Here is a 14,434-nt window from a genome sequence, read left to right as displayed (position 1 = left end):
CTGGCTATCAATGGGCACCACTTAGAGGAAACAATGCCCTGTTGAGGCCCACCAGTTTCCTCATCAATGAACATCAAAGATGAATGAGCCCTGGCTGACAGCTTTGTTTTGACTCTGATACCCACAAAGCCCTGCTCAATATCATCCTGGTCCTGCTCTCCTCTGGGCTGCCCTAACAGGTGCGACCCCTCTTCTCAATGCACCGTTTGACAAGACCGCGGACGGGCAGGGATGGTGGGGGGCTTTTGGTCCACATCCGCCTTAATCCATCCCGCTATAAAAACACTTTGAAAAACAAACGTTTGTTTGGCCAAAGTCAAAGCTCTGGAGCCCGGGGCTCATCCGTCTGTCTGCCCAGGCGTCCTCTCCTTTATTCCTGGACGTTTTTGTCGGGGCTTTGCCTCCCCCCCATCCCCTTCCCCGCTCATTTGGACAGGACATTAAACAAGACCGGAGAGTATCTGATTCCCAGCCATTTCCCACAAGAGGAATACATACAGTTACAATAGCCAATTGTTTGGATTATGATAACAGTGCCTGAAGAAGAAGAAAGAGTGGGATGGGAGGGGGAGGAAGGAGGGGGGATCTTACAGAGCAAAACATTCTGTAGAAGAAGAAAAAAAAACAACAACCACCAGCATCAAAAGACGCGGAGCACGGATCAAACCCGATTATCATTCAAGTTAGTCTTTAGATGGGGAGCATTTTAAGCCGGTTAATTTCTGAGCTCCCCCTCTTTCTGCAGTGGGAACTGTGCGTTTTTCTGCCAGTGATAGGCTCCCACTACTTCATGGGGAGATTAGAGCTCCTCCACTCAGGGATATAGAAAGGCCTTCAGCCTGGCAGAGAGAGGGGGGAGAGGGAGAGCCAGTGTTGAGCATTTTAATCTAGAGTCACAAAGATAAGATGCAATGGCAGATCCATATGTGCTCTATGGTGGCAGCTCCCCGAGAACTTGTCTCTCCCGCCTGTGCACCGAGAAGCCTTTGCCCTGTGTGTCCCATGGCTTCATTTCTCGGCAGACCGGCTATCTGTCGTGACTGTCTCGCGGTGACATCTCACACCGGGGCATGTTTAACCCCCAGACGCCGCGCATAACAGACAGTGAATATCTAAATAGGATCACCCGTGGAAATTTGCCTCGATAAATCACTCCAGGAATCACCCGGTTTGAATATTCGATAGCACATCTGTCCTCGGCTACCTCACGGGGACGAGGCAGGTCTGATAAGGGATATTCAGAGGAGTGATTAGATAAAAAGAAAAGCTAAATTCTTATTTGATTGCGGGAGATGCATAGCGATGGTATTTGCACTCTGCCGTGTCTGTGTGACTGAAGTAAAGTGTATAGGTAGCATTCAGGGTGTCATCTGTACTTAATTTCCTCTCCTTGACATCAGTGCGGCATTCCATCATTCCTGCATCATCAGATGTACTGTCAGCGTTGAGGCATCGTAAAGAAATACATTTTTTATATATACGTATATAAATATAAAAAGAAAATTCTCCCTTGCTTTTTAGAATCTTTGCGCTGAAAAGTGGGACACCTTGAACTCCTTTAATTTTCAGCCAGATAAACTGCTCCCACAGCATGCTATTATGTTTTTAAGTAGACACAAAACTCAGCATTCATACAGACGTTAGCACACACACAAGTGGGTTACGACTTCTCCCTTTCATGTGTGTCTCCGGCAGCCCACATCCTCCCGTGTTTACCGCCGTCCTTCACATTGCCGCATCCTGCCTCCGATGATGCTTTTGACATGACTGTGTCCTAAACAGAAACCGATCATTAAAGCTGGGGGACGCGAGGTATTTCCATGTTTGTTAATTTTCTTCCTGGGCAGCGGTTCAGATACGGCAAAGGCTCGGAGCCAAGCTCGAAAGTGCTGAACCAAATCTGCATTTGTGAGCACAATACATGTGCTGCAAGAGACAACTGCAGTGCTTTGGGCCAAGGGTGGATGCTGCGAGGTTGTTTGTGTGCGTGTATGTGTGTGTGTGTGTGCACTCACGGATGCACGCGCACGTGTGAGTGTTTGTGCGTCTGTGTGTTGTGTGACAGCAGACCTCGTTGAGGAGGACTAGCAATCACTCCATTCAGCATCTGCTGCCACACAGCTCATATTGTCATTCCCCAGTTTAAAGGAACCTTGAGCGGCTTCAAAGATCTTTTCAAAGCCTTAATCCTAATAGGTCGCGGTTTGTTCTGTCACATCAAAAGGGGGAGAGAGGATGTAGGGGGAATAATGCATCGGGGCTGGCAGAGATTCTTAAGGGCGGAAGATTGGCAGAGGATTTGCAGTGCGGGGAGGACTGAAATCTGAAATATCGGACACAGAATGCCTGCTGTAATAGATATGAAATAGGTCTTCTCAAAAGCATGAAAGGATGACATTTCCAGAAAGTTTGTCATGAGAAGGCGCTTTTATTCCCCTTCGTCTATCTGCGTTTGTACTGCCACCTTGTCCATAGTGGAAATTCGCAAGTGTCACTCCAACAGGTTATAGAATAGGTTTGGACATTTGAGTTATTTTTATGTTTTTTCCGCCTGCCTCTTCCCTTTCTTTATTGAATGTTTAGAATTTCCAGCGAGAGAACCAATTGAGTCCGAGCTATGTGGGAAAACTGCCCCCCTGCACGGCACTCAACTTGCTATTTTCATTCCATACCCGGCACTTGTTTCCTGACCCTCTGCTGCAGTTAACTTTTACAAAAAACAGCTTCATCGGAGGTGTCCGGGAGATAAGAAAGCTTCCTTGATGAACATATATGGCCCTCAGTGTGGGACTCTGCGGCCGCATGGACCATAAGGTTCAAATCAAGTCTTGCCAAAGCATATAGTGGGTGGGAGACGTGCTAGACCATAAGTGTCACTTACGTGTTTACTCCTCACCTCTCTGACACTTTATCAGCTCTGAAGGTGTCTCTCATGCATTTCACCCGATCGACTCGGCAGACAAAGAGATCCGGCCCGTGATTCAACAGTGCACAAGTGTGCAGCTAATTAGGTGCTCATGGGAAACCGGGCATTGATTTTCTGTCAGCGCGTCTGCCCCCCAAAAAGAAACTGGGCTGTTTGTCTTTTTCTAATGATGCACCGTGTGCCACTGATAACGGCGATAAAACAGGCCAAAGGTGTAGCATTAGCAAACTTGGACACACTATACCCGTGGGAACCCATATATAATGTTGCCCTTTAATTGTATGGTTTTTTGTTCTTTTTTTTTTGAGGAAATAGGTAGGCAGGGACTAGTGGGAAGCAAACAAAGTTTGTCGGGGATGGAAATGGACTGAGTTGTCTGACAAAAACATACCTTTTCAGCTCTGTAAAGGCGTGAAATCCCTCTTGTGCTTGTTATTTCACACTCCTGTGGCTCCGACTTGGGCCAGCCGTGGCACGGAAAACAAACAAACGCATGTGAATTCACGCAAACCGCACACACACACACACACACACACACACACTTACACAAACCCACAGAAGAGAGGGGATTTGGACAGGCAAGTTACTAATGACCTCCCATTTTCAGGATCCTCACTCGCACAGAATATGAATCCTAGAATCGCGCGGAACATTTTTGCAAGTTATTCCAACACGGTGAATCTCTGGCATAAATCAAGGCACGATCTATTATTCCTTTTTTTCTTCTTCTCTGGAATTATGAAATAACCAAAGCGGTTAATTCCCAAGGCGGGGAAACATGGCTTTGCTGAGCGCACAGGGAACTGTTATGTATAAATAATGGTTTCAGTATCACGCTGGACAGTGTGCCAGCCACCTGCTGATCCAACCACACACAGGTAGAGCCAGCCGGGGTGACACAGGGCCGTAGACATGGGCATTCAATCTGCCAGCAAACTAATCAGTGAAAGGGATGAACTCCAAGCTTATCACAGGGGGTCATGGATGTAGGTGGAGGAGGCAGGGATGCTTTACGCAGCCACAGCAGGGTGACACGGTTCCTAGAATGGGAAAATTCACAAATCTCAATGCAGGAGGTTGGAAGAGTGCAACCCTGGAGGAGGTGAGGGAAGCTTTGCTGCCTCCCACCCACACATTAGCAGAGCATGTCAGATGCTAACACCTTCAGCTCCACGATGATATCATGAATGCCTGGTTCACTTGCCTCGCGATGGATATCTCGCAGCCACTGTGTGTGATTCTGTTGGTCTAAATGCGGTATCGTGACAAAGAGCGTACGGTATATCAAATGTTGGTAGTCTGCTGCAACGGGAGCATTTCTTAAGTGTTGCATTGTCGCTCAAGCACTACCCTGTTACAAAAAAAAAAGAGAAAAGAGAAAGAAAATGAATTTTGATATAGATGAATTTCTGCCTTTGAAATGCACGGCTCCAGGTTGAACAGTTTGTCTCCATATTCGAGAATGTGCTTTTGCCTCAGTGACGCGCTGCCGCTGAACGGAGGCATTATTTCAGCTCCTTAACTGATCTCCGCTGGAAACCATTCTGAATCTGCGTTTAAAGGTACAAGACTGTATTTCAGGAGGTAATTCCACATCTGAGCAGAATCCAATTAAAAGCATGGACATTTCAATTAAACGTCCCCCTGGCTGGTCGCGTCGGTGTCACGCCGTAAGTGAAATTGGAATCAGATTACGGTGAGAACCTGAAGAAGTATTTTTCTGCACAATAAGGATCACACGTTCCAGATAGAGACCCCTGTCATGCATACTGCAGAAGAGAACAAAAAAAATAGCCTTTCTTTGCCAACATTAGTCATTTAATTCTCCCTCCTCATTAATTTCACAGCAGATTACCTGAGAAGATACAGAATGCTGTCAGCAAAGAGTTTTAATTAAGTATGGGTTATGCTGCCATGAGTGCCTTATGTGAAACTGCTGCCTTATAATGCTCTTGTTTTAATTACTTCAGAGTGCCCCCTCATTAACCTCTATGGAGATGTGCTACAAACTACAGTGTGCATTACAAACACTAGATTTGGAAATTGCTTATATCCATGTGCAGAGCTCCACATTTGTAGCGTTTGAAAAAAAAAGACGACGGGGTGAATTCAATGCGGGAACAAACGATGTTTCCTCATTTGGTTGTTTAGAAAAACCATCCCCATTTCCAGCTTTTTATAAATAAAACGAAGAGGCTTTGCCATTCTGAATCTTGGGCTTTGAACTTGTTAATTGTGAGATAACCTTGGCGGTTGAGGGCACCATGACGACCCCTGGTGGGAGCCGTAATGTCAAATTAAAGGCTCTTGTTTGTGCCTTATTTGTCCAAACCGGCTGTTAACAAAATGGCATCACGGATTCGATTACAAATATTTAAATATACTTTAACATTACGGTGGGCCCAAAATATATTTAATTAATACAATTTATTTCATATTATGTTATCAATATATTTTGCAGGGGGGCTCATGCAAAAACATGGTGAACGGAAAAATAAATAAATTGGAAAGCGGTTCACATGAGACACTACACGCCAGTGAGGCAGCGGTTGACTCAAACACAGGTTGGCTTTGTTTCATCACTTCATTGCTCCGTAGCTCATCTATGTCAAGCAGCTGTGGGTGGTCTCACAGGCTGAAAAAAATCAGCAGCCCTGTGGACATTTCCCTTTTCATCCTTTTCATCCTGAAGTTTCTGAATGGCCCAATATAGATTTCAAAAAATGCTCAGAGAGCGGGCTCCTATTCACAATATGCGGATGGATAACCGTGCCACTGTCCACCCCAAAACCTTAATGTGGTTTAACAGGATATATTAGCTTTTAATGGCACTTAATTGTACAAAAAGGAAATCCATAACCACATAAGGAGAAAAGTCAAGTATTTCCAAGCTCTTTATAAGAACAATTTAGAGCAGACAAGTGCTTTTCAAACCTTGGATTGGAATCAGTCCGACAGCCTGGCCATGAGAAGCCGGGTCCACATTTGTAAGGCTACAGTGCCACCATTTGGTCACGACGAGGCTTTCATTTCTCTGCCAGGCCCTGGCAATTGGCAATTCTAAGCCTGTCTGAAGAAGAATAAATTATGCTGGTTTATACTCTGGAAATCCCATTTTGAAATAAATGATCTCATTCGAAAATAATGTCACAGTTGGCCCCGTAATTGTCTAATTCGGCACTGAACTCATTTTTCCCCCCGAGGAAAGCAGCGCGGCGCTCTGTACAGCCGACTATAAAGTTGAATTGTCTCAGTCTATATGGTGTGCCATTTCAGAAATGAGCTGGAGTTGGAAAAAAAACATCCAGGTGCAGGATGAGAGACGGAAGAAACCATCCAGTCCCATTGTTATTGCTGATAGATTATTATATAGGTCCATGCCATCTTAGATAATGAGCAATAACCTGCACTTCAAGAACAGGGGAGGTTTGCCAAGAAGGAATGGTGATTACAATCAATTAAGACTGGTGACAAAGCACCAACAATAACCCTGTTTGTGTGTGTGTGCGTGTGTGTGTGTGTGTGTGTGTGTGTGTGTGTGTGGGAGCTTGTTTTTATTCACGCATCCTTCCAAACTACCCTGTTTTGTGTAATCAACATCTGTTGTGACAGGCAACCTCCTCCTTCCTCAGAATGGCCCACTTCAGATAATGAGTGTCATACCAAACTGCAGGGCAAAGGCTGATTTTACTCCTCTTTTTTTACTCCTCCTCTTTGGCCTCCACTCTCACTCCCCTCTGTTCCCTCTCCGATCATTCAAGACATCCATTGTGCGGAACCTTGAAAAAGACAGACAAACACTCTCACAACATTGTCAGGGCTCAATATGTGGGGGTGGTGGATGAAATAAAATTCAGTCTTGTCTTCTTTCTGGAGAGTATGTGATCCCTCGCAGTCGACTACTTAAAGCTGACATTCCCGTCAATGCTTTTATTTTGCTTTACGTGTTGAGTTATTTTAACAAAACCGACTCCTTTTCTGAGACTTGTCGCACGTTTTCTTTGATAATAGTTCCTTTCTTTTCTTGCAATATGAAAGGACCTATTCATTTTTTTTTTACAACTGTATTTGCAGGCTACACATGTGCAATGTGTATTCATAGGAATAAACAAACTCAATGAGTTGCTTTGTTTGCCTCCAATCACCAACGGTTTAGGCGCCATCTCCTGGTAAATTTGGTCATCCAAAATCTCACTTGACTCTCACTTGAGCTTCTTGGGAGCTCAATAAATAGAAAATAAATCTATTTTTCTAATAGTAAACTTTATCTTATAATACAACGTCTTAAAAAAACAACAGTATTGCATTATGTGATATGTGATATAGGGAACAATGGCACAGATATGGTTATATGTGTATTTGTTGGGGGGGATAAGTAGACTTTAAGTCTAAAAAAGATTTCTCAGTCACGAAGTTGAACTCTATGGTCTAAGCCCTTTCTTCAACGAGATGTGTCTAAAATGTGTGAATAAAATAATTCTCCCAGCTTAGCCTCAAAATTAATTGCCTCCAAAATAAGAGAGATAGGTTTAGACAAGCGAGTGTGTGAGATTGCACGGCATGTCAGTTTGTTGGGGTTGATTAACGGATGCATCCAATTTCTTCAAACTTAAGATTCATCTCAGAATGTAAACACTTGTTTTTATGTTTTCATTTCCAAGATGGAATTTGCTGTCTGCACAACCATGTAGAACAAATTATTTTTGAAAATCCATTAAAGCAGGGAGCACACTGAACTCCGTTCAATTCATTATAACCCTAAGTTTACTTTAACTGCAGGAGAGCTCCGCTATTTATAAAAAAAGAAAGAAATCCCTTGTATTCATATTAATTCATCAAAACCTCCGTTAAAGTGTCAAGTGGCAGCGGCTTGAGTGAGCAGTGAAGCTGTTATACCTTTTTTTTTTCTCTAAGTGTCACAGTAAAGGAGTGTGAATATCAAAAAATACAAGTGTCTTTGATCTGGAAGTTAGGTTCCTTGGTTCACTCATAACTGCATTGCAACAAATGGTGCATTCATTATGGATATTTGTAGGAACACCCACAGTTTTTTTCCTACAGGCTTTAACTATAATGCGAGCAGGGTTCTCCGCTGGAGTTCACTACATTCTACATACAACATGAAGAAACTGACCATTTTACACTGAATTTTGTTTCACATAGAAGACCCAAACCTAAATTTAATGGACCTTTCTTTTCTTTCTTTTTTTTTTTATAGCAATCACATTTACCCTTTTTACACTTCTTGTAGCGGGAAGCGCAAAGATGCCCCAATAACATCAATGGTGATTCAGAGCCGGCATGCACACGAGCAAAGCTCTGGAACTAAAACACTGAAATGGAACGTAGCCAACGTTAATGTTATTGATTACGTCTGTGCTTACCACACATGGCACACAATGTCTGTAGTGAAAACCGTAAAGTCTCCAAACAAAAGTGCAGACATTGTATGTGTAATGATCACATACTAATGACATTGCAGTTTGAGTGTCCCGGTTCTCAGAGAAACCATGTGAAATGTGTCCATGTTGCACTGCATATATTGAAATATAGCCTGTAAAACACAAGCGTGTTATAACATGCATTATGATTTGGTTTTAATTGGCTTTTTCTTAAAGTCCTGACAAAGCTGAAAAAGATTAGTCCACAGAATTAATGATTCATAGCTAAATTCATTGATTAGTGAATTGACAAAAAACTAATGTAATACTACAAATTCAACAACTTTCATAATAATACATTTTTGTATGATATCAAAACTGAAGATTTGGGTGGACAAAAAAGCACTTTGACATTACACTGGGCATTTTAACCTTTTTTTCTGACATTTAATTTATCAAAAGATTATCAAGAAAAGATTATATGCTGAGAAATCAATAATGGAAATAATGTTTTCTTCTGACATTTTATGCATCAAAAAATTATCAAGGAAATAATATTTAGATAAATTAATGATGGAAATAGTTTTTGTTGTGGTAGAGTGATCCCAAACATGGCCTCAAATAGTTGTCTGTCTTCTTCATTCCCATGCACTTACCGGTTAACTGTGTTTCACTACTTCCAACACCAGAGGGCGCTTCGGAGCAATTAAACCACCAGACCCCAATCTCCTCTTACCAGACGTCTATTGTGTAAATTAAAGTGGAATCGCTTGTTTTAGACCGAAGATGGGTGCCGGTCTTGAACCTAAAAGTTCACTGCCAGACATTACCCTTAAACGTGCTGTTCCCATTCTCGGGACTTGAACCTCTTTCTCTTCACAATGTGACGGCTCGGCGTTAAACTACCAATACGTAAAGTAGGTTGGAAGGTTAAAACGCGTGCAAAGCAAACAGCGTTGGAAGTGCAAGGTGGAGCGGTTATAAACAAGGAGGCGTATTATTCCCATAATCTTGACCACTCCTCTCTGTCAGGCTGCGCTTCCGTGTTTACACACCCACCAAAAAAAGAAAACTCTAGCGGCCGTTGGCCGAATGTTTACCGAGCAGGCAGCAGAGTGGTGGTGGTGAGGAAAGTGACAGTCGCACTGGAGGCTTGGTGCATGGTGGGAAACACAGGTGATTTCAGCTTCCACGGTTGCATTTCACAGCGGTATGTTCACTCGAAGGGGGCATGGAGACGTCAAGAAATCTACACAGAAAGTTCTGGACCCAAAGAAGGATGTGCTGACCCGGCTCAAACACCTGCGGTCACTGTTAGGTGAGTGAAATGTCACCGGGCTTCTCTTTTTATGATGCTGCATCGCCGACGGTTAGCTAGCTCCGGCTAGCTGGCATCAGCCGACGGCTAACGTCAAACAAGGCGTCAGGTTAGCCGGCTGGCTGTCACCACAGGGACGAAGCTAGCTGACAGGTAATATACATTCGCACGGAGGAAAAAACGTTTTCGAAATCGGAAGTGTTTGCCACTCACCACAAATTTTCATTGAATTTTTTAATGTACAAATATCGGGCAAGACGCACTGAGGTGAGGCATGGATGCTAGCTCTCCCCAGTGGCTAGCTAGCTAGCCAATGCTAACTGACGCTGCCTGGTCAGGGCATCAGTCGCTTCGGAAGCAGATGCCCACCACAAGCCTTTGTTGTCATATACTCCTGTGTCATCCTGGCAAGTGTTTGCAACGTTGGCTCGACCCCCTGACAAACAGAGGTCACAGTGTGTCTACTTAACACTGGAGTGAGAATACAGCTTCCCTCTGGATCTCTAGCTGGCTGAGCTGCCATCAAGTTACTGTGTCCTTTTGGATATTTGATGTGGGACATTACAGGACATATTTAAACTTAAAGAAACTAAATTGATGATATCTTTCTCATTGTTTCATTGGACAAGGAAGTGCAATGTGTCTCATAAACCTGTTGTGTGGCTATTGTTACAACACCTGTCCTAGTCTGTGATATTCCAAACACATGCTGCACGTTTTAAGTTTTATATTACACATAATGGAACATATTTCCAATCCACTTTCATGGTTTCATTCATTGATCAATCTAAAAGAGTCACTTAGTGGATTTCTTTGAGTGTCCGATCCACTTTGCAACATGTAAGGAGATGGCAGATGACAAGTTAAATAGTTTATGTGCATTCTGTTTTGCTGAAACTGAATCCGCATGACTCAAGATCAACTTTATACTTGAACTTCAGTTGCAGAAGATGACCTTCATAGTACCGGGGACTGCAGCGTATGTTCACTTCTGTTGTTATTCTTAGTATCACGGCTAAAACGGGGTCAGTATAGATACTTTAGGAGAGTGGAAAGGAAGAAAGTTGTCAGGAGGGAATTGTGATGAATAGAGGAAAACTGAGATGGATTCGTTATGAGTGCAACGAACATACTGTACAATGTGCTTTCTCTCCAGAATTGCAAAGTAGGTCAGTTATGCTCAAGTATTGCTCTGTGCCCAAAGAATTTGTGTCGAGGGATTGTAATGCAGTTTAATATGTAGTCTTATGAACTCATCATATTTATACTAGCGGTTGACCGATATGGGGTATTTACTGGCTGATGCTGATATTTGGAGAGCAGTTTAGCTGCTGTATCATGCAGATATATTGTTGTTGTTTTTTTGCATTTGATAATGACAATATAATTATAACTAATGAGACGCACACATACTTTAATTAAAATGTATTTAACACAGCATTGGCTATTAGATCTGCACACTATCTGCAGTGCACCTATATTGCATAAAATATGTCAATAAATATCCACAGGTAATGAACAAAATACAGTTTGAGTGCACATTGTCTCTTTTTATATGTGGTGATATTGACTAAAATATTCAAAATACAATACATAAAGAGATGAGGACTGTGAACCACAGTAATATTGCCGAACCTAAATTGATGTGCAATTATGCACTTTTAGGCAAAGCTTACCCATGACGCTATGTCTGCAGTAGCAGTGAAACTTGTTTTGAAATAAGTCTGAAACAACGTATCTTTTAGATGTTTAGGATTTGAACTATTTGTTAACTGATGCATGCTTGAGTCAGACACGCGTGCTTCAATCATAGTGGCGTATTTTCCATTTTTATTGATTTTGTGCACGGTGGCGCAGCTGTGGCAGCTGGCATCATCATCATCGTCATCAACACAATTTTCAGTTTGTTTGAACCAAACTGTTTAACTGGCCAGCCTACTTCTTTCTGCTATCATAGCACATTTTCAATGTCAAGACTAGTACAACCAAAGTGTAGGTCAATACAAAGCTTTGCATGCTCTCTGTTTTTCTTTCACCCATGTGCAGTTAAAGATAAGACTGGTCTGTTTGTCCAGCAGCTGATAGAAGGGCCTACACGTTGATGTCCCCCTAACCTCCTTGATTTCACCATGCTTTCAGCTGAGGAAGGACTTCCTCTGGCTGCTGCTGCTTCCTCTGTGGACAGGAAGCAGTGATGAGAGACGGGGTGCTGTGGAGGACGGCACAGGGACTTGAGGGAATATAGCTGGCCTCATTTAATTGCTGACAGTGTTCGTTTTTTGTGTGTAAATCCTACTAGTCATTAGATTTACAAGAATAACATTTGCCTGAGATGAAAGTCTCAGGCAAATGAGGCTGTCCCTCATATGTCGGTTAAATGTACAGCTTTAGTTTATTTCAGTGAACTTGAACAAACATTCCACCTGTAATGTCCTACCAATATTTGTACCCAAGTTCAGTTAATGGCAGCTTATTAACGTTGTCGTAAACGCCCTTGAAAGTCATTGTCAGAGGTCTGTTAAACCAGCTTGTTGAAACTTGTCATAGTATCAGTGGTATTGGTGTTGAAAGTACAATCTGTGGTCTGAGCTATTTTCAGAGTGGTCCTGTATTGGTTTTCTGCTTACTGACTGAGCAGATCTGTGGGATAGAGTGTGAAAGCCGCTGCATGTTAATTTGCTGGTCATGCCTGGCTGGATTTGGCTGAGGTTGTTAATTACAGGAGCCCAGCAAACCACCTGATCGTTCACTGCTTCTCTCAATGGAGGCACAAACGACTCATTCCTGCTCAAAGTCATTCTCTCGCACGGTCCCGAGTCGTTCTGCATTTGTTGTTGCATACAACTGCCCCCATTCCTCCAAAAATAGGCCTAAAGAGGACGGTAGAAATGAACCCAATAATAAAGAACAACTCTTACTAATTTGATTGTACACACTAAAAGAGTGCTTGTTTGAGGGAACACCCATTTATTCCTCAAGGAGATTTATCACTTGCTCCTTCCATGGTCAGGTCTAATAGGACTAATAACGTTACCTAATTGACTAAATAGGGCTACACCTCAAAGAGCTTTTGTTTGTTTGCTTTTGTTCTCTTTAACTGCTGTAAACGAGCTCAGCTTGGAACTGTTAGTGAACTGCATGGGAACAACAGTGAATGTGTGCAGGTGTTGTTAGTGACGACAGTCAGATGTGTTTGTGAGTTTAGGTGTGGGAATTTATGGCCAAAGCTGATGCTTTTTTTTTTTTAAAGGAAGATCTGCACTTGTCTTTAAAAGAAATGTAGTGTCGTTGCACCTTTTCTTCATGTGCGTGCTCCAAGTGTTGCTGAGGCCAGGGTCAACTGAAAGCGCAGCTGGTATAAGAGGAAATTGCAAGGTAAAGCACCGGCGGAAACAATGTGCACAACACTGGAAGGGCTCTCAACAAGGTCCTCTGTGGGGCTGAAGTAAAGGGTGAGATCACTCGACTTCTGATTCTACCCTTTTTTCAAAACCCTCCGGTTAGACGTGTGAATAACGTCAGCCTCTTAACATCTTTTAATCTTCTATTCCACATTTTGTAGGCATGGTGTCAACTCTTGAGGGTTCTTTGCCAAGTGTTAAAACCACCAGCGTAAGCTATCACAAATGGGTTTTAGTCACTTTTTCGGGTCCTGAGGCTTTTTCCTCTTACTTCCTTGCAGGCTATCACACACTGAAGTTGAAGTTGCTGACGACGCAGATAAGCACAAATGGCCTCTTTTTTTTCAACTTGAAAATGAAATCTGTACAAAAGGATTTCAATTACCTCCTTGGCCAAAATATCAAGCAACACTAATTAAGATAAACATACAGACTTTAAAGCATTATGACACTTCATTTCCTGAGTAGAGGGCAAAAACATCATCATTAAGGCATTTGTTAGTGACACTGTTAATAGCTGTGACGGCAAGAGTGCACGCTGTTGAAGTTAGGCAATACTAGAAGGCCAGTACCAGGTCTTAGTGTCTTGTTGCCTTATGCGTGAACAGCTGCTGTCATTATGGTCTTGGCATTTAGCATCTTAGCGATTGCCCTGAGCATGAGATCTGAAGAGCTGCTTGAGAAGAATATTTGAAAGAAGAAATGTGGAATGAGCCACAGAATCATCGGTTTTAACCATTTAAATAATGTTGTTATGTCAAGTTGCATTGTTTTAGCTTGAGTTGTAGGTAGCAAGATATAACTTTTGAAATAACTACACTCAAATGACATTATTGGGCTAAATGTTGCATTGAAATACAGCTGATTTAACGGCAAGTTGACGAGTGGTATTTGTCTCGTATCTGACTCTTTTTAGATAATTTCTCCTCTCAAAAGTTCTCTGTCGAATTTATAACGAGACGCTGTCCGCTCTTAATCGTCTATAAGCTTTGACCTGCTCCAAACTATTGTTGTGATATCAGCCTTTAACAATTCAAATTGTGTTGGCCCTAAATAAATTCCTGTGCTGCAATCTCAGAGGTATTAAAATGGCAAACTATGAAAAAACAGAGTAGTTAGCTGTTGCACATTATATTACTGGTGCTGGCTCACCAAACCTTAATGGGGACGCTGCTGTGTGTTCATACCACAATAATAACTATTTGTCAGGTCAGACAAATAGTCAAAACGGGTGTTGTTAGTTAACAAATTCTGCCGAGATATCACAGGTTTGATTAATTGTTTGCTTTATTTATTTATTTTTTTAAAGTACAGTCAGTTTACATCAGAGAGCAGACTGTAATGGTCTGGAGCTCGCCTGACATAAATACTTTAATCTATTTCAATATCTTGTGTCCTTCCTATATAC

At 42.4% G+C, this 14,434-nt stretch overlaps 1 protein-coding gene across 5 annotated transcripts in view; it reads left to right on the top strand.

Annotated features, from left to right (window-relative positions):
• Positions 1-9,330: 9,330 nt before the first annotated feature.
• ralgapa2 (Ral GTPase activating protein catalytic subunit alpha 2) overlaps positions 9,331-14,434 on the top strand; it is an 85,920-nt gene continuing 80,816 nt past the window's right edge. For 3 of the 5 annotated variants that reach the window (XM_068580796.1, XM_068580798.1, XM_068580794.1), the window contains exon 1: positions 9,332-9,625. In XM_068580796.1, coding sequence (XP_068436897.1) covers positions 9,520-9,625 — 106 coding nt within the window. In that variant the 5' untranslated portion in view covers positions 9,332-9,519. Of the gene's footprint in view, positions 9,626-14,434 lie in introns of all 5 variants that reach the window. The other 2 variants (XM_068580797.1, XM_068580795.1) reach the window with 1 other exon arrangement.

This window comes from Clinocottus analis, unplaced genomic scaffold (genome assembly GCF_023055335.1).
Source record: "Clinocottus analis isolate CAN_PGR_092001 unplaced genomic scaffold, fCliAna1.0.p SCAF_17, whole genome shotgun sequence".
NCBI lineage: Eukaryota > Metazoa > Chordata > Actinopteri > Perciformes > Cottidae > Clinocottus > Clinocottus analis.
Note: the sequence above shows the minus strand (reverse complement) of the source record. Positions and strands in the feature narration are given on the sequence as shown.